Source organism: Salvelinus sp. IW2-2015, unplaced genomic scaffold (genome assembly GCF_002910315.2).
Source record: "Salvelinus sp. IW2-2015 unplaced genomic scaffold, ASM291031v2 Un_scaffold16450, whole genome shotgun sequence".
In the NCBI taxonomy this organism is placed as follows: domain Eukaryota; kingdom Metazoa; phylum Chordata; class Actinopteri; order Salmoniformes; family Salmonidae; genus Salvelinus; species Salvelinus sp. IW2-2015.
Genome location: NW_019957592.1, coordinates 158,117 through 179,425, shown reverse-complemented (window position 1 = coordinate 179,425; position 21,309 = coordinate 158,117). Strand labels below are relative to the sequence as shown.

At 41.2% G+C, this 21,309-nt stretch overlaps 1 protein-coding gene across 1 annotated transcript in view; it reads left to right on the top strand.

Annotated features, from left to right (window-relative positions):
* The window catches only part of LOC112080714 (mitogen-activated protein kinase kinase kinase kinase 3), a 99,035-nt gene that overhangs the window by 71,333 nt on the left and 6,393 nt on the right, over positions 1-21,309 (top strand). The window contains exons 14-25 of the mRNA XM_070442672.1: positions 4,215-4,276; positions 5,436-5,498; positions 9,243-9,301; positions 14,335-14,373; positions 16,234-16,293; positions 17,100-17,157; positions 17,544-17,763; positions 18,785-18,891; positions 19,727-19,768; positions 20,172-20,256; positions 20,745-20,824; positions 21,130-21,190. Coding sequence (XP_070298773.1) covers positions 4,215-4,276; positions 5,436-5,498; positions 9,243-9,301; positions 14,335-14,373; positions 16,234-16,293; positions 17,100-17,157; positions 17,544-17,763; positions 18,785-18,891; positions 19,727-19,768; positions 20,172-20,256; positions 20,745-20,824; positions 21,130-21,190 — 936 coding nt within the window. The remainder of the gene's footprint in view (positions 1-4,214; positions 4,277-5,435; positions 5,499-9,242; positions 9,302-14,334; positions 14,374-16,233; positions 16,294-17,099; positions 17,158-17,543; positions 17,764-18,784; positions 18,892-19,726; positions 19,769-20,171; positions 20,257-20,744; positions 20,825-21,129; positions 21,191-21,309) is intronic.

The following is a 21,309-nucleotide window of genomic DNA, read 5'->3' as shown; positions in this document are numbered from 1 at the left end:
AGGGTCAGCTTTCTATAGGCTTGGCCTACTATATTTATTTCTCAACTATCCTAATATTAAGCACATTGCTTATATTTACAACAGGAGTACCTAGCTGGCATGAAAATAAACCACAGGGAAAAGCATCCACCATTCGCTATTTAAGTGCAAAAATTACATGTATTTTTTCCCGCTGCCCCTGTTTCGAGACCGGTGCATGATAATGGTCCATTCTAAATAAAAACAGATTTCACACATATATTATTTAGTATATGTAAAGACAATATTAAATCAAGAATAGTCTGATGGGTGACAATATTAGCCTATCACTTGTGAATTATATATTATCACTTGTGAATGATGCCTAGCATAAGAAAGAAGGCCTTTTTTAAAAACTTTTTGAATCATAGTTGCAGACCTCATGTAGCATAGCCCATAGTCCTATATGTTTTAGTAAGGTTTGTATCACAACTGAAGTGGCCAAAAGAGCCTAACTGGCATACATAAGCAGCGAGTGAGTTTCAAGTTTGGGGAAGATCATTTTCACCATAAAAATGCACCTTTTTAATAAAAGCATTACAAGCATAATTGCATTTGCAGTCACTTTTGATAATGGTGTTTTCCGCTAATGGAACATTACGCATATAGCGTACTACCATGTGCGCATTGCAGCGCTTATAATGGGAAGAAATAGCCTAATAGTTTATCAACATTTTAAGTTAAACGTTCTGATCTGTTGCATCAGCCACATTGCGTAAAAAAGTTTTTGGGGATGCTAGTGGTTGTATTAATTTGGGATCTATCGCATCCCACAACTGTCCCAGACTATGTTTGGAATATTTATTTCTCGCACAGAATAGAATAGGTTGACCTTTGTACTATGGGGATTGTAGATTGACATAGGCTAGTGCTGTCGCTGTTCGTTAGGCCTACTCATATTGTTGGCTGACGAAAAGTAAATAGACGGGTCTTCCAATATCTTCAATATGCACCTCGGAATTGGATAAGGACGCACTCCGTTGCATCCCCGATGTGTCTGTCTTCACTTGTAACCTGTGGGAAAGACCCGATCACGTGATGGAGCACTCAGGACAACTCGGAGTATGTTATTCTGTTCTTCTGAAATAGACTAMATTTTCTTCATATCATGTCTAAAGTAAATCATGGATTTATTGTGAAGTTGTAGGCTATATTAAATGGATTTTTAGACTTTTTAAAATGTAGATGTTCCAAAGGTCTGCATCAGTGGCTTGTAGGCTATGTGTGGAAGCCAGGAGATGCTAATGTGTTTGTGCTAATTAATGGTCAATTACCGTGAGACCGACAGTTATTTGCTTGACTATCACAGGAAGATTAAAAACGATTAAAAAAATGTAAACCTTCTGTTTTGGACTCAACGTGTCGTTGTATGGCTCATACATGCATAATAAACGATCTACAGTTCTCTCCAAGCGGATAAAAGCAACGGAATACTTACTTTCTAACCTGTCATCATTGAGTGCATGAGATTACGCACTCGTGCCTGTCATGTAGTGAACGTGTGCTCCTCTGAAGCAAGTTTTCAAGTGCCTGCATGGTTTACCATTAGTTGATTTGATAACAACGAAAATACATCAAGTACATTGATCAAATCCATGCATCATAAATTAGAAAATATCCGAAATTAGAAATTATATATTTTCAACTATTTCTTTTGTAATCTAGCAGACACTCTTTCCCAGAGTGATTTACAAGAGCCATTAGGTTTAATTACCTTGCTCAAGGCACATTGGCAGTTTTTTCAACCTAGTCAGATCAGGGGTTCGAACCAGCAACCTTGTATTTTGTTAGAATTTTTGAATATATTATGTTCGCGAATCGCGAATGTGACAACACACGCAACTGTAATGCGCTCGAGAAAAGTATACTGCAAACTTTCACCCACTTTAAAATATCGGCCCAACTTTATGTTGTGTCAACCATACGTTCAAGTCAAATAAATCCATGTGTCCACCTTTTAAACTTTCACGCATGTATGATTGAGGTAATCCCAATGTGGGCAACACTGCAGCTGTTGATTGCCAGCGATCATCATTCATCACGTAGTCATATAATACAATCAATACACGACTTTCAAAGAGTAGGACATTTGATGCAAACACACTATATATACAAAAGTATGTGGACACCCCTTCAAATTAGTGGATTTGTCTATTTTAGCCACACCCGTTGCTGAGAGGTGTATAAAATCGAGCACACAGCCATGCAATCTTAGTAGACAAACATTGGCAGTAGAATAGCCTTACTGAAGAGCTCAGTGGCTTTCAACATAGCACCGTCATAGGATGCCAAGTCAATTTCTGCCCTGGTAGAGCTGCCCCTGTCAATTGTAAGTGCTGTTATTGGTCTAGGACCAACGACGGCTCAGCCGCGAAGTGGTAGGCCACCCAAGTGCTGAAGTGCTTAGCGTGTAAAAATCTCCTGTCCTCCGTTGCCAACACTCACTACCGAGTTCCAAACTGCCTCTGGAAGCAACGTCAGCACAATAACCTTTTATCGGGAGCTTCAGCAAATGGGTTTCTATGGCTGAGCAGCCGCACACATGCCTAAGATCACCATGCTCAATGCCAAGTGTCGGTTGGAGTGGTGTAAAGCTCACCGCCATTGGACTCTGGAGCAGTGGAAACACGTTCTCTGGAGTAATGAATCACGCTTCACCATCTGGCAGTCCAAAGGACAAATCTAGGTTTGGTGGATGCCAGGAGAACGCTACCTGCTCCAATGCATAGTGCCAACTGTAAAGTTTGGTGGAGGAGGAATAATGGTCTGGGACTGTTTTTAATGGTTTGGGCTAGTTCCAGTGAAGGGAAATCTTAGCACTACAGCATACWATAATATTCTGCACAATTCTATACTTCCAACTTTGTGGCAGCAGTTTGGGGAAGGCCCTTCCCTTTTCTTGCATGACAATGCTCCCGTGAAGCGAGGTCCATACAGAAATGGAATGTCGAGATCTGTGTGGAAGAACTTGAATGGCCTGCACAGAGCCCTGACCTCAACACCATCGAACACCTTTGGGATTAATTGGAATGCCAACTGCGAGCCCAGACCTAGTCACCCGACCTCACTAATGCTCTTGTGGCTGAATGGAAGCAATTCCTCGCAGCAATGTTCCAACATCTAGTGGAAAGCCTAGTGGAAAGCCCAGAAGAGTGGAGGCTGTTATAGCACCAAAGGGGGGACCACCTCCAAATGAATGCCCATGATTTTGGAATGAGATGTTTGACGAGCAGGTGTTCTCATACTTATAGTCATGTAGTGTAGAAGTATTTCATTTTCCATTGTTTAAAATTACATTCTAACATTTGCTTGCTCGTTTGCCATATTAGTCTGACACCATACCCTACAACGGGAGCTAGCCTGCCAACAACCAAACTTGATGGACAATGTTGATTGGCAGGTGGAATGAGGTCCAATAAGGTTGCAAGTTTATAGTGGGAGGCGGGATCAGGTCAGCACAGTGTTGTCCAATGAGGTTGCGGGGTGAGCACAACATGCACATCCCCACATGTACTGACGTTGTACACAATTGTGCACAATGTTCGGGGAACCGTTTTGGCTCGTGAGCGCTTCTTTCAAAACTACTGGCTGAAATTATACAAATCCTTTATAATGCATCTTTACAACTGCGTCAAGTGAGTAGCCACAATCTAACATCTACTAAGGTCAYTGTGACTGGTTAGGACATCTATAATGTCACGTTTATAACAATGTAACGAACGCTTTTCAGATTTCTTCCGGATCGGTCCTTCTCATGACCTCGTGGTTAAGTATGGAAAACCACCCCCCCCCCACACTCCCTCCTTATCTCTCCAGCTCTCATTTTTGTCACTCAGAGTGGCAGAGACATCACTTCCCAAGAGACTTGAATATTCACCCTGCATCTGCAAAAGGCACATGGGGAACTGCTTACTGTTCATTCAGGGACTCTATATGTGAGGGTCTATATCTTTGCCATTAAGTTTTGACTCCATGCCCACAGGGATTATGGGGGAAAGTGCCTGCACTAGTAGGAATATGCCCATAAGCAATCTTTAGCGATATGTTGTGCTTATGTTACTGTTCGACGCATGCGTTTTTAATGATTTTTTCTTTGCCAGGCCACTGGAACTATATTTTGAAATGTGTCGTGTGTTCATTTCTTGGTACTGCAGTTTGTTTAATTCTCTGTTTTWTTTWTTTTTTAACCCTGATAGTTGATCAAGTCAAGTTTGATCCCCCGCTTAGGAAGGAGACTGAACCTCATCACGAACCAGCAGTGAGTGACTCTCCTAACACACACACACACACACAACACAACACACGCTTGCCCATCAACATTTCACACTTTTCGACCAACCAAATCACGCTTTGCAACAATAACAACTGTTTAAATTCAGAACCTCACAATTTCCATGGCTACTGCTATTACTATTGCACTGCTATTATCCCTTAACTGTGCATTGTATTTTGGATGAGGCGTACTACAGAATTATATGTTATATAGACTATATTAACTGTATGTGGCACAATAGGGATGACAGAGTAGCTCAATAGCTCATACAAAGCTATATTGGAAACCCAGAATGTGTGCTCCAAATGACACCATATTGTCCCTGGTCAAAGGTAGTGCACTATATATGAAATAGGGAGTCATTTGTGATGTACCCACAGTCAACAGATAGGAGTTGTAGTTTGTGTGTTGACCTCAAAAATTACCGAAGGGGTGAGAGACTCTCGCGTTGTTAAATAAATTTTCGAACCCTTCCAACAATGAAATATCTAACCTAGTCTAAACGGTGTTTGAATGTAGCAGTGTTTGAAATTGTGTGTGAATCAACACAATTATAAAGTCTGTACACAGTGCCTTCCCATCCTCCAGTCTTGAAGTATTCTCATCTTTTATGCTTTTTTTTTCTTATAACCCCCCCCCCCTCCACACACACACGTGCGCGCACACACACACTCGGGCGACTAAGCAAAATATTATATTTGTAACTTTTTTCTTTATTATTCTAAATATATTTTTATATTTTGGCAAATATTAATTAAAAATAATAATAATTATCAAAAAAAAAAATCGTAGGCTTGTAATACCACGCTCTTTCTCTCTTTCAACTTCTGTCTTTGATGTTCTTCTGTTGGAGGGGAAGGTCGGCCACTTATTTTAGAAGCGCAAGTCCATGAAAGATAATTTTCTGAAGGCCCCACTTGCATGGTATCCTTTTGGTCCCCTGGCCAGCCTTTTGAGTCTCTCACCCCTTATGTGTGTTTTATTTGTGTATACATTTCTTAACCCAACCATCATCCCACCTCTTCGGAGAACAACTTAAACACTTCACCAAAAAATGATACTGTGTGTGTGTGATTTTTTATTTTTTTATAAATACCAGATGACTGTGAATAATCTATATTTTCTTGGTCTGTCTACTAAACAGCCCGACTCTGACGATTTTTTGGACTGTGTGGAAGAACAATACTACACGGCAAGATCTAACATGGTACTTTTGTTCTTATTTTTGCCCATATTTGACCTCCGTTTTGTGTTGTCTCATCCTCATCGCAGTTCATATGTTGTCAGTTCACGTTTGGACGCTTTTCACTCTGAAGGCCGCTGTCTTGCTCCTTTCGTTGGCATCCCATAACACTTTCACTTGTTGTTGCATGTAAAGACATAACCCGTGCCCTTGCGACATGTACTCTCTTTTGTAACATATAGTTTGCAGCCTATAGTTCCTTTTGGTTATTACAGCGTCATGCATCACTGCACATTTATTGATGCCCTGTATACCTTACAGTATGGTCACTTTGTATTCCTAACTGGTTTTGACGTGGATGATGAAATAGCGCAGTAATATCAGCATGAAAAATCACCAAACAGGTTAAAATGATGAAATATATTGCATCTAACTCGTCCCCTAGCCTATTTTGTAGTAAGTTTTATTTTTTTTGTGTACGCTTGTTGTTTACAGGGGCACAAAAGGGCTTTATTTTTAGGCCTTGTCACAATGCGACACGTCTCTTTTTCAAAGAGAGAGAGGTTTAAAGAGAGGGGGACGGTTATCAAAGTGCAATGCCCTCTCAATGATGGCAGACTCAGACGAGGGAGGACAGGGAGCTGGAGAGATGAGAGGAAGAGGGGTTGGGATGGAGATATAGGGATGTTGAGAAAGGGAGAGGTTTAGAGGGGGAGAGAGGTTTAGAGAGGGAGAGAGGTTTAGAGAAGGAGCGCGTTTTAGAGAAGGAGCGCGTTTTAGAGAGAGAGCGAGGTTTAGAGAGAGCGAGGTTTAGAGAGAGAGAGAGGTTTAGAGAGAGAGTGAGGTTTAGAGAGAGAGAGTAAGGTTTAGAGAGAGAGTGAGATTTAGAGAGAGAGAGTAAGGTTTAGAGAGAGGAGAGGAGTGGAGAGCGAGTAAGGTTTAGAGTGAGAGCGAGGTTTAGAGTGAGAGGGGAGGTTTAGAGTGAGAGGAGGTTTTAGAGTGAGGAGGGAGGTTTTAGAGTGAGAGGGAGGTTTAGAGTGAGGGGAGGTTAGAGTAGAGAGGGAGGTTTAGAGTGAGAGGGAGTTTAGAGTGAGAGGGAGGTTTAGAGTGAGAAGGAGGTTTAGAGTGAGAGGGAGGTTTAGAGTGAAGCGAGGTTTAGAGTGAGAGCGAGGTTTAGAGTGAGAGCGAGGTTTAGAGTGAGAGCGAGGTTTAGAGTGAGAGCGAGGTTTAGAGTGAGAGCGAGGTTTAGAGACAGAGAGATAGTGTGAGTTTTAGAGACAGAGAGATAGTGTGAGGTTTAGAGACAGAGAGATAGTGTGAGGTTTAGAGAGAGAGAGTAAGGTTTAGAGAGAGAGTAAGGTTTAGAGAGAGTGAGAGAGTGAGGTTTAGAGAGAGTGAGAGAGTGAGGTTTAGAGAGAGTGAGAGAGTGAGGTTTAGAGAGAGAGAGTGAGGTTTAGAGAGAGAGTGAGTTTTAGAGAGAGTGAGGTTTAGAGAAAGAGAGAGTTCAGAGAGAGCAAGGGATGTTGAGGTTAAGAGAACGCTTGAGAGAGGCGGGAGAGGCAGAGGTTGAGAGAGAAAGAGAGAGGTTGAGAGAAGAAGGGATGGAGAGAGCGGTTAAGAGAAGGAGGTTGATAGAGAAAAGTGTCATTGTTTGTCCCATTGGTACAAACTCTCCGTGTTGGACAGGGGACTGCTGCCTAAGCGCCCGCTACAGATGCTTTGCGTAACAAACGGTACATACAGCAACCATACAACAGCTGCACCGCAGTAAAACAGGCCTCATCTTAGCCTCACAACCTCCTCACAACCTCCCCACAACCTCTGCATGAATGTGTTGTGATATGGTAACATTTTACAAAAGTTACCCTTTTTTAAAGGGTTTATTGTCAAGCGTTTCCCATTAGGCCATACAGCAGCAATGTGCCCTAGAAATATAATATTGTAATATGGAATTTAGCTGATGCTTTTATCTAATCTAAAGATACAATTATGCACACATCTTACGCATATATTTAGTTGTACATATACGCTGTAGTTGAACATATATATTGCCATTATTCACTATGTCATCACGTAGACACTAAAGATGGTAGCTGAACAGTTTCTTAACTGCACCCTCTGAGATTCTGTGTACATTGGGTTCAAGGCTGACACCTGGTTTGTCCCAAACGGCCCCCTATTCCCTATAGGTCACTACTTTTACTACTCAATATAGGGGATAGGGGGCCATTTGGGACGCAGCCCCGGCATCTCTGTGACTAAGAGACCGTTATTATAGGGGAAGGAATGGAAGAAAACGACAGGGACGGTTATCAAAGCGCATCGCCCTCGCAATGATGGCAGACTCAGACGAGGGGGAGGACGGAGGGATGGAGGAGGACAGAGAGGTGACAGAGTCACTGAGCTGCAAAGCCTGAGATCTTCTGTCAACTCTCCTTCCCTCCCTCTCTCTTTCTCTCTATAGCTTCCTTCCCTCTCTCTCTCTCCCTCCCCTGCCTCCCTCTCTGAAAATCCCTCCCTCAGCAGAACGCATAGCGGTGAATAACGTAATTTTGGCTGATAATCTAGGGGTGAAAAAAATCGATGCGGTTTTGCATGACTGAGAGTTCCGCTCCAAAGGCAGAAGGTGGTAAATCTGATTAAGACAGATGTGTCATCCACACAGTTTATCCAGTCTTTACTGTGGAGATAGAGTTTAAGCTCAGAGAAAAGAGTTAAAAAGGCCTTTGCCATTAGTTTACCCCTCCTACTCTATACAATTTTAAGACTAAACTGACAGAATTACCAAGCTTTTCTGATTTATTAAGCAACGTTTAATCTTTCAAAGAAAACTGTAGTTTAAAGCTGAGTTAAAACTGCTAAATTTTGTTCTGACTGTAAACTATGTCCTGTATTAGATATCTGCATTATTTCTGAGTTGCTGTGTCATTGTCGACCTTGGCCATTTGTCATCATTGTACTAAATCCTCAAAACGTCTCACCTTATAACGATTGTCTCCTTTTGACATGTTGGTGAGAACTCAATTAGAGCGCCTAGAAACGAAACCTTAAAAGATGAGTTACCCCACTTAAAATACGTAGTTGTATCAACTAATAATATGTTTTAAGTTTTGTCATACCAACTTCATTTCCTGAGTTTAACGCTATGGTCTAACCAATGATGCATCTTATCTTTTCAAATGTATACTGTAAATATTTAAAATTATTTTAATGTGATTATTGTCATAACCAGTAAGGACAAGTATTGTGTCCAGCATAAACAGCTATTTGTTTGGTTCATATACAGTAGCTGCCATTAAATGAAGTGTCAACCAACATGTATTTTGTTGACGTTCAAACAAACCGCTCATCCACCAATCAGCATCTTCTTTGCTTGTGTGTATCCATTACATGCTTAACCAATTAAATTGTTATTATTAAGAGGTATGAWGTATTTGCATGCATGAATGAATGACTGCTATAGGGCATGCCAATGAATAGAAGTTCACCAACTGAATAAATCAAAAAGCAATCACATTGCCTTTCGACTAGAATTACAGTATACATAGCACCTCTGCACAACAAAACCTCAATGTCACCTATCACTCAAAAGAGATGGAGCTTTAACATGTCATGATTTCATCTCTGTCCAACCTTATTCATTTATTTCTCATTTCTAATGCACGTCATCATGCAGTTATAATGACTTTCTGACTCATGAGGAATGGAACATGCAAAGTGAAATGAAATAAGGCTTCTGTCTTGTGTAACGGTCTTCATTTCCCCTAGGACTTGCAGATGGATTACGAAGAGGGATCCCCCAAAAGCTCCTTCTTGGGAGGGCATAAGTAAGTGAGACTGCATGCATGGAGGTTTCAAAAAGTGCAGTGAAATGCTAATGCAAGCTCTAAACTCAACAATGTAAGCATTTTCGCTACACCCGCAATAGCATCTGCTAAACGTGTATACGACCAATAAAATGTCCTTTTCGATTTGATTTGCAGTAATCCATATCAATGCAGTAGTAAAAATAACAATTTAGAACAAAAACACAGGAAATAAAAATAAGAACACAAGAAAGTAAGTGAGCTACTGTATATACAGGGTCGTTTCCAATACCATATTTCCAATATGCAGGGATACAGGAGTGATAGAGGTAGATACAGTGCCGTGAAAAAGTGTTTGCCTCCTTTCTGATTTTCTCTATTTTTGCATATTTAATACTGAATGTTATCAGATCTTCAACCAAAACTAATATCTAATAATATTAGATAAAGGGAACCTGAGTGAACAAATAACACAACAATTACATACTTATTTCATTTATTTCATAAACAAAGTTATGCAACACCCAATGCTCCTGTGTGAAAAAGTAATTGCCCCCTTACACTCAATAACTGGTTGTTCCACCTTTAGCTGCAATGACTCCAACCTAACGCTTCCTGTAGTTGTTGATCAGTCTCTCACGTCGCAGTGGAGGAATTGTGGCCCACTCTTGCATGCAGAACTGCTGTAACTCAGCAACACTTGTGGGTTTTCAAGCATGAACTGCGCATTTCAAGTCCTGCCACATCTCATTTGGGATTAGGTCTGGACTTTGACTAGGCCATTCCTAAACTTCAAATGTGTTGCTTTTTCGCCATTTTCATGTAGACTTGATTGTGTGTTTTTGGATCATTGTCATTATTTAACTAGGCAAGTCAGTTAAGAACAAATTATTATTTACAATGACGGCCTACCCCGGCCAAACCCTAACCCGGATGACGCTGGGCCAATTGTGCGCCTCCCTATGGGACTCCCAATCACGGCCGGTTGTGATACAGCCTGTACTCGAACCAGGTCTGTAGTGATGCCTCTAGCACTGAGATGCAGTGCCTACACCGCTGCACCACTCGGGAGCTCGGGAGTATAAGGGTAAGATGACTAGGCAAGTTGCCCAGATAAATTATTTGAACCCAACTCTGGTTGTATTGCACTGAATCTTAATGGGAATCTTGAGCGTGTGTCGTTTTTTTCCCTCCAAACTTTTCCACTCTCCTTAAGTATTTTATTGTTTATTTGTAGAGACAGCCATTCATGAAGGGGAGGGGGATAAGAGGGGAAGATGGAGATTTGAGAAGGCCGGTGGGGCGTTGAGACAGATGGAGTGACACACGAGTGAGACAGAGGCGAGAGGTGCCGCTCCCAGTTACACTAACAGATGGGCCTAGTCACAACCTGTGAAGTTTGAGCTTTCCACACAAAGCTATGCGGCACTCTTATACATTATTAGTAATAATATGACAACCTGGTCATTTAGCGTAGCCACAACCTGTGATCCTAGGGCTTTCCACACAGAGCAACATAACAGTACTAGTAATAATATGATAATTTAGTTTAGCCACAACCTGTGTCGCTAACGCTTTCCACACATAGCAACGTAGCATCCTTTCTACAGTACTAGTAATAATACAGTATATTTGTAGGTAATTTAGCTTAGCCATAACATGTGAAGCTAGCGCTTTCCACACACAGCTTAGCAATGTGGCGTCCACTGTTCTTATACAGTGCTAGTAATAATCATTAAATGGTAATTTAGCTTAGCCACAACTTGTGTAGCTAGCGCTCTCCACACAAAGCAACATACTAGCATCCTCTCTTAAACAGTAGCCTACTATGCAGACCCTGGCAACATCTCTGATCCAGTGCCACTATGACTATGCTTGTATCTCATGGTCCAGTGGCATAAAAAAAAATCTGAAGGACAAACTTCAAATGGCCCAAAACCAACTGATGAGAATTATACTCAAGCTCAGCCCTAGGATGCACATTTGTCCTAATAATTTCAGGGAACTGAAGTGGCTTCCAGTTGACCTCCGGGTGGTGCAGATCAAAAAATGTTTTTTAAAGTTCTACATGACCTTGCCCCCAGTTACTTGTCTGATTTTTAAAATTTCATTAGACTCTCATAGCCATCACACCAGAGGCAGTGTTGCCAATATCAGACCGCTGCACTATAGGAGCATGGCTGGAAAAAGCTTTTTCCTTAACACTGGTGCAGAGGAATGGAATGGTGTACCGAACCATATAAAATCCATCCCTACGCAAAGGAGTTAAGATAAAACTGCTGACCCTGTTTTGTTTATCTCAGCTTTAAACCTTCACCCAAATGACAAAATAACATATTGGTTTATGACAGCAATCCATGCTTTGGTTTAGTTTCCCTGGGACTGTTCCAAATGCATTTGTGGCACAAATCCTATTTAGCATTTGTGGCACAAATCCCATTCAAGTCATAGGACCGATAATAGCATTTTTCACGCATCATATTCAAAACATCTATAAGTGACTTTGTTAAGCTTCACAATCAATTTTAGATACTTTCGGATGATTTGAACATGATGTACGAAAAATGCTAATATCGGTYCTGTGACTTGAATAGGATTTGTCCCACAAATTGTAAAACGTTAGCATGTGGAAACGGTGACAGGGAAACTAAACCATACCATGGATTGCTGTCATACCTCGTCCATTGTAACGACTTTCCTCTTCTTCTGACGAGGAGTAAGAAATATCGGACCAATGTGCAGCGTGGTAAGTGTCCATTTTAATATATAAAAACTGAACACTACAAAAATACAAAATAACAAAGTGAATGAACAAACGAAAATCGAAAGAGTCCCGTATGGTACAGACACAGGAAACAACCACCCACAAAACACAAAGGAAAACAGGCTACCTAAATATGGCTCCCAATGCGAGCAAGGAGGCCTACATACCTGACTCAGTTACAGCAGCTCTGTCATGAGGAATGGGCCAACATTCACCCAACTGATTGTGGGAAGCTTGTAGAAGGCTACCCAAAACGTTTGACCGAAGTTAAACAATTTAAAGGCAATGCTACCAAATACTAATTGAGTGTATGTAAACTTCTGACCCACTGGGAATGTGATGAAAGAAATAAAATCTGAAAKAAATCATTCTCACTACTATTATTCTGACATTTCACATTCTTAAAATAAAGTGGTGATCCTAACTGACCTAAGACAGGGAATTTTTACTAGGATTAAATGTCAGGAAAAACTGAGTAAGTGTATTTGGCTAAGGTGTATGTAAACTTCMGACTTCAACTGTACATAGGCCAATTATCAGCAACTATCACTCCTGTGTTCCAATGGTACGTTGTGTTAGCTAATCCAAGTTTATCACTTTAAAAGGCTAATTGATCATTAGAAAACCCTTTTGCAATTATGTTAGCACAGCTGAAAACGGTTGTAAAGCAATATACCTGGCCTTTAGACTAGTTGAGTATCTGGAGCATCAGCATTTGTGGGTTTGATTACACACTCAAAATGGCCAGAAACAAATAACTTTCTTCTGAAATTCGTCAGTCTATTCTTGTTCTGAGAAATGAAGGCTATTCCATGCGAGAAATTGCCAAGAAACTGAAGATCTCGTACAACACTGTGTACTACTCCTTTCACAGAACAGAGCAAACTGACTCTAACCAGAATCAAAAGAGGAGTGGGAGGCCACAACTGAGCAGGAGGACAAGTGCATTAGAGTGTTTAGTTTGAGAAACAGATGCCTCACAAGTCCTCAACTGGCAGCTTCATTAAATAGTACCTGCAAAACATCATTCTCAACGTCAACAGTGAAGAGGCGACTCCGGGATGCTGTTCTTCAAGGCAGAGTTGCAAAGAAAAAGCCATGTCTCAGACTGGCCAATAAAAATAAAAAATGAAGATGGGCAAAAGAACACAGACACTGTACAGAGGAACTCTGCCTAGAAGGCCAGCATCCCGGAGTCGCCTCGTCACTGTTGTGTATATTTTGTTTTTAAAACAATTTGTAAGTCGCTCTGGATAAGAGCGTCTGCTAAATGACTTAAATGTAAATGTAAAAGTACTTTCAAGAGGACTACAATGAATTTTTTTTTATTCTCATCCTCAATGATTTTWATGCCATTGTACTGTATCCACGTGTGGTTCTATTGTGTTTAAATGGCCACCCCCCCCAAAAATATATATTTTTAAAAAATCATAGTAATTATGGTAATATGGTAATTTAGTGTAGCTGCAACCTGTGTAACTAGCACTTTCCACACAAAGCAATGTAGCGTTCTCTCTTATACAATACTACTAATATGATATAATTTCGATGTATACATTTTAGCAGACCCTTCCAAAGCAACGCACAGTTAACCTATACCCGGTGTGGCCCGTGCAGGAATCAAACCCACAACTATTGTATTGTAAGCATCATGACATAACTAACTGAGCCATCGGAACCACCAATAGAAGATTGAGTAGCCAACTGCTGAGCATAGTGTGTTTGAGAGGTTGTTGTGCACTAGCAGGGAACCCTGTCAGCTTTGATGTTTGTTTGTTTTTTAATGTTCAGCCAACATTCCTTCTACCTATCGAGAGGCTTCGCCGAGTGCTAATTCATAAAACATAAGTAGCCTTTTATTTTTGGCTCTTCCACAATCACTTGGCATTTTGTTTGTTGGAACTGCCCCCAGCGCACGACCCCGGGTCGCACTAAATAATTTAAATCCAAGACATGGAGAATCTAGATTGGAGAAACAAAGTTATTTTACAAAAAGGAATATGGCTCCACTGATATTTTTAGACAAGAAAGCGGAGGTTGGTTGGGTACTTTCACAGCATCTTCCGAAAAACGGACGGGAAATCGGCCTTTGAACAATCAACATCAATCTAGCGCCGTCTTTACACTTCAAGTCAATAAAAGCCTTTTTGTAAAACAGTGTTTTGGGAAATTGTCTCCCTCATCCTCAACCACTCCCTGCAAGTACCCCTTGTGTGCAAATGTAAACATGACAGTATCTATCTCCTTTTATCTGTTTTATCTCTTATTTCCTGTCTTTATCTCGCAACAGGAGTCTTCTGAAATCGGTGGAGGAGGAGCTAATCCAGAGGTAGGCCCAGCTGTGCTTTCCTTCCTGTCCCCTTTTTTCTAGTTTTTACTCCTCTTTCTCTCTCTCTCACACACACTCTTTCTGTCTGTCTATCTATCTATCTCTTCCTCTCTCTTTTCACTGAAACTCTATTTCTCTCTTTCAATTTTTTTCCTATCCTCTCCTCATTTCTATCTCTATATTGGACTGGGCTCACTTGGAAAAATAAATGTGGCTTCCCTGTTAAATAAAGAATTTATAAAATAAAAGTTATTATTATCTCTGTCATCTCTTTCTCAACTATTTTATTCTCATCCCTTTCCCCTCATATATTTTTCTCATCTTTATCCTCTCTCCCTCGCTTTCTCACTCTGCTTCCCTCTCTCTTTCTCCTTCCCCCACTTTTTCTCTCTCTCGCTCTCCCTCCCCCCACCCCTCTCTCCTGAGCCTCTTGCTCTTGCAATACTCAATATTTAATGTGACCTAACCTTCTGCCTCTGTGCTTGTCCGAGTGATATGGACGACTAATTTGCTTTAGAACCACTCCCGCGAAGACCGGGGGGGATTTCTCACCCTTGCTAAGGCGTTAAAGCCGTATGGCCAGTTATAGCACAGCCGGGGCTGAAAACCGGCGGGATGTCCGCTATTGTTTATTGTAGTCTTTGTCTCTCGGTGGCTAGGGTGGTGTCCCGCTGGCATGCATTAATTCTCAGCGTTAGGGCAGGAAAGATACCTGCACACTGATTTCCAATACACAAGTGACGAGCAGGTCAGCTAGCCTGGTCCCAGATCGGTTTGTGCTGTGTCGCCAACTCCTATGTTCGTTGTCTTGCCACACGTGACGTTTGGCAAGACAGCACAAATGGATAGCTAGACTCGGTTCAAAATAAGGCAATGACTGTTTCGGATGTCTTCTCTACTTTCATCTTTGTTGATGAAATGGCACTTACAGAAGCAGGGCACTCTCAAATGTTGGCCGGTTCACTACTAAAGGCGTCAGCTGCTGGCGGCTATCCAAAGTCGGCTAGGCGAACCGAATGAGTGTGATCGCATACTCCCTTAAAAGACCTCTGCTTGAAAAAACCTGAAAAAAAGCGGCAATAGTACATTTGTTCATTTTGAGATGCCATAGCCAGTATACACTTCCTCAAAATAGACCGAATGAATCAAAAATAACTCCAGAAATATCATTCATTTTGACGTTTTTGCCGAGGAGATCTTAGTCGTGCAATTTTACATCTAACTAAGATGTTTGGTGCAGTATTTTTGAACAACAAAATTGCATGAAAATGAGTCGCTTCGTTGAATGACAAAGACTTTAATTGAGGAATCCCTACTGTTAAACAATCACTGATGAAGGGGCGTAGACTTTGGCTACCAACTTCAAGAAAAAAAAACTGTGCCCGAAAAAGCCCTCAGCGAAGTCCAAAACGAACAAAAACCTCACAAAACGTCRTCATAATATATGCGCAAACTCTTCTGATCGGTTTCGGTTGGGAAGCATGGAAGACACCTTAAGGTAGACCTCACATTGAAATGGATAATGGTGCTTAGTATCACATTTCACTGTTGAAATGTTTTGGACATGGGGTGCCTACTAACAATTTTCCTTCATTGGACAGGAGAAGAGCATGTTTCCCACTGCTGAAATGCTGTTCAATAGGATTGTTGTTATGGGGTGGATCTTTCCTCGTCTCTCCAAAGCCCTTAGAAGGGAGCGCTCAGCTGATTCTGAGCCACGATTGAGAAATGSCTCTCTGTACCTATTCAATTCAATACAACTACAAATAATTGTATTGTATTAATCCCAGAGGGGCAATTACAAAGGCATTAATAAAGTTGTATTGAATTGAAATGTACATCCCTCTTCTTCTCCCTTAGGGGACACGAGACTCATTTAGATGATGATGATGGTGGTGACCATGATGATGAAATGCAACAGTAAGTCCTACTGTCTTCAACCCCTTTCTCCTTTCAACTTATTAACTGGCCTCTTAACATTTCCTCTGTAAACTGTAGTTATGAATGTTTCGTTATGCAAATTATTGGAACTGGCTACTCTGCTAGGGGCCAGGTTCATGTCCATTAAGCGTTTCTTATTGGACAAGTCCAGATAGTCCATCTTTTATTTACTCTGTTTTCTTCCATTTGATGCTTAATAATGCCTAATAGTGCCTAATGAACGTGACCCAGGATATACACTGAGTGTATGAACACCTGCTTTCTCCATGACAGACTGAATCCAGGTGAAAGCTATGATCCCTTATTGATGTCACTTGTTAAATCCACTTCAATCGGTGTAGATGAAGAGGAGGAGACAGGTTAAAGAAGGATTTTTAAGCCTTGAGACATTGTGTATGTGTGCCATTCAGAGGGTGAATGGGCAAGACAAAATATTGAAGTGCCTGTGAACGGGGTATGGTAGTAGGTGCCAGGCCAACCGGTGTGTGTCAAGATCTGCAACGCTCAACAGTTTCCCATGTGTATCAAGAATGGTCCACCACCCAAAGGACATCCACCCACCTTGACTCCTGTGGGATGCATTGTAGTCAACATGGGCCAGCATCCTTGTGGAATGCTTTTGACGCCTTGTAGAGTCCATGCCCTGACGAATTGAGGCTGTTCTGAGGGCAAAAAGAGGGGTGGTGCAACTCAATATTAGGAAGGTGTTCTTATACACTGTACACAAAGGTATAACTGTTAGTACAATAATTTGTTCTAATAGTTATGCCCTCTCTCTCTCTTAGTGCCAAGGGCTCCACATTGCGGCCCAAAGAGCCTCCACCACCGCCTCCCAACGTCAAGGTATGTGTTCTTCAAATGACTCCTTGTCCAACGTATGAGACTGAGAGCGTAGTGTTTCCTCACATATCAACCTGTAAGATGATCTCTTTTCTACAGTGTACACACAGGAATCATTTTTTGGGCACCGCTTTAAATTGAACATAGCACAACACTTGTTCATATATCCTATAGCCCTATTGTGTGCAGTAGAGCATAATACTTTACATACAATGATGATGATTACATGTTGACGTGTGTGCTTTTATGCCGATCATGTAGCGTTGTGGGTCACATCAATTTCAACTTATGATTTTTTATTTTTTTACAAACGTAATTTGTTTAAATTCAGTTGACTTCCTCCATTAAATGGGAATTTACCAGAACTCTGTTTTGTCTTTTGCTCTCAGCCCATCTCCATTCCACAGGATAGTGCCAACTCCCACGCTCACCATGGCTCCCCTGCTCACCATGGCTCCCCCGGTCTCTACGGCTCCCCCGGTGACCATGACGACATTGGGGGGACCATAAAGCGGTGTCCGGCCGCCGAGAGCCCCGCCCGCTCTGCCACCCATGTTCCACCCAGGCCGCCGCCCCCCAGACACCCCCCACACAGGCAGCTTAGCTTAGGTAGGTAACGTAGTCTTCAGGCATGCTCACAAACTGAATGGGTGCATTCTGGGAGTGGTGGTATCCCCTATRTCAGAAATGCATTAATGCTGGTTTTCTTATCTCCCCTGCACTTAATTGGAGAACCAAAGCTGTGGTCCCCTTGAATGAATGAATGAATGGGTCGGTGGATGAATGAGTCAATTAATAAATTAATGAATCAGTCAGTCACTTCAATTCAACTCATCACAATACCAACCACAATACCCAACCTGGACCACTTAGACAATAAGTGTGATGATGCTGAGATAAAAGCTACCACTGTTTTCAGGGATCTCTCCTTCCAACCCTGCCAACATCTATCCACCCACTCTACTAAACTCAAGAAGCTCCACCCCACTTCCTCCCTCTCTTAGCCAGTCAGCTTTTCCAAAGTGGACCCTGTGTGTATGTGTGTGCCCCAGCTATTATTTATAGCCCGTTTAATTARGAGCAGTGGTGTGACTGGTGTTGCGATAATGTCACACACCCRCTCTGCCACATGAGTCACCTTCCAGTACACACRCACTCACACAAACTTCCYCAGTTTCCACATCCTGTCTGCTTCGARTAGTCTGGTGGCAGGGGCMAACKTTCAAACGAAGCTCACTGTCCCTCACGTGTGCATCGCAMTAGTTTTCCTCCCCTCATCAGCTTTCCTTCRTYTGCRCTTGACGTGAAAGAACTGGACTAGTACCTGGGCTATTCCATCCTATTGCATTCGCCTGTCCTGATGTTTTCAGATATGTCAAGGAGAAGAGACGAGGACGCCACTTTAGACTATTGAGACAAAGTCTTAGTTTAGTCACCGTGGCGWTCTTAGTCGTATCAGTGTCTTGTTTCAGCACAATTGTTGGAATTGCTCAGTTCCCACAGAGCCACATTTTCTCTTGCTTCCTTTTCACTCTCCACAGCACCATTCAGATTGTGGCTATCAGGGAATCGTTTAAATAAATCATGTAATATTTAAAAATGAATCCATAATTAATTTCCCTCCCAACAGGCAATGGGTTCAGCTCGTCAGAAGTGAGCGGGGATGCTGGTGGTGCCGAGAAGCAGTCTACTATGCCACCTAGCGTCACCACGAGGAAGGACAGGAAAGAGATTCCGGTAACACCATAGTAATGTAGCCTTGGTCAGAAGCTGTGCGTAAAAATTGGTGGCAAATCTTTCTGTGAATAACTTGTGTATAATGCACTTAAAGTGGATTTTGTCAAATCCATAGTGCGTTATAAGACTTCCTGTAAGCATTGTTTTAAACATACAGGTAGTAAAGTGCATTATATTGATAAGTGGTCATGGCTGTCATTAATTCATTAATACCTATAGTGAGGTGTTCATTATATACATAATGCATTTTTGCATAATGAATTACACACAGTGCTGGTTCATAGAAAGTGTTATTTAGACAGTTTCTGACCTTTTCACATTTTTACACACTAATTTGACTACGTGTTACCTGAAAGTAAGTTATTTGGAGAATAATTTATGTAAATGGTGATTAACATTAACATGTCCGAACAGCTTTGATAACAGGCTTACATTTTCATTGCAACATATATAATTATGCAATTTTACATTATGACTAAACATACATCTTCTCGTTCTTCTTAGAAGTGGATTTTTATTCGCACCCAGAGCTCTGAAAAAATAGCATTTATTCTATGTTTACCTCATTAGTTACTCATTAATAAGCAACGACTCATGAATTAAAGATCACTTGCAGTGCGTTCAAAGTGTTACCGTGTCATTCCCAAGTTATTACAGCACTGATAAAGACAGAGTGATAACATTGTTAACGCATAGTTAAATAGAACTCTATAAGATCCACATATCATTTTTATATTTCACAATATTACAGTATAATATACAGTATATTTGAACTATGATTGTTAATCATTCTACGCTGACCTTGGTATGATGATGTAATTTCCTGTTTCCTCAGAAACCAATCAGTAATGGCCTTCCCCCTACGCCAAAAGTCCACGTAAGTCTTAACACCCCTTACCTGCTCTTACACACACGCATTGTCAAGTAGRAAACTATAACTCTGCACTGTAGGAAAAAGCAAATGAGCACTAAGATATAGAAACAAAAGCACAAATGTGTTGATTACACATTCATTATCTAAATAATTTATGTGAATTGTAATTCAGTCATTAGCAACCTAAAAGTAGTAGTGTTGAGTTCATAACACATTTGTAATTACCGCGACTCTCGAGCTAGAGATCCTGCCACAACTTTGTTTCAAAATAAGCGATTTATTATATTGTACTGAATTTTATAAAAGGCTTTTCCAGGTACTCTACATTGTGATATGCTCTATATTGATCAACTATAACTAAACACCTACAATCCTCTACATTTTGTTTTCTATTTTCGCTGGACAGATGGGAGCCTGTTTCTCCAAAGTCTTCAATGGCTGCCCTCTAAAGATCCACTGTGCGGCGTCTTGGATCAACCCCGACACGAGAGGTGGGCCTCGTGCCAATTCATTTCTGTCTAACTGCCATGGACCCTGATTCCATCAATTGCAGATAACAGGAAACTGTATTTATGCTGTGTTTTAAGGACAGATGTGGTTTCGTGTCAGTGTTCAATGACAATGTCCGCAAAGGGTGTGCAGGGTGTGACAGACAGAGTGCGGTTCATATTTTGACCGAACCCGCTGTGCGATTTACCTTTATCTGCAATTGATTGAATTGAAGCATTTGATAACTTTATTTTTCAGTCTCGCGCTACCAGTCGTCCCACCGTATTCTTGTTCGAGAAAGGCTTGGAGAAGCCTAGAGCAGGAGTCGAAGCTAACTTGATTTTAGTCTTACCCCATGTCTTATTTGCAGTTTGCGTGTGCTACTATTAGTAGTTTCCTTCTTAGGCAGTGTGCTAAGCAATGTGTGTATTATCCAAGTTTGCCAGTCTCTCTCTGCTATAATACTTMATCGTTTCATTCTCTGTTTTAGACCAATACCTGCTATTCGGCGCCGAAGAGGGCATTTACACTCTAAATCTCAACGAACTACACGACTCCTCCATGGAACAGGTCAGTGTCTCATTATTTCATTTGTATTATCTTTTTGTCAGTAAATTAAAATTGTTCTAACTGCTTCCAATGTTTTTACAGTGTAATGTGTAAAACATAATCAATGTATTTATGTGAAGGAGGAAAATATTCTCTTATCGCATCATACTACAGGTTATAGTTCAATTTGAATGCTTCCTTCTTTGTGACGCAAGTAAAGGTTTGAGGTTTGATCCACAAGGTTTTATCCACAACTGGTCAATAAGACACGGATTATGATTCACTGTACCACCCATTAAAAACTGAAACATGTTTTTTTCCCCTAGCTCTTTCCCCGGAGGTGTACATGGCTTTATGTCATGAGTAATAGTCTGCTCTCCATATCTGGTAAGGATTCATCATAGAAACCTGTATTGCCAAACATTGCTAATATACCTCAACAAATAATTGTAGTGCACACTCAAAGTTTTACGTTGTTTGTTTTATTTGTAGTTAATAGAATAGAT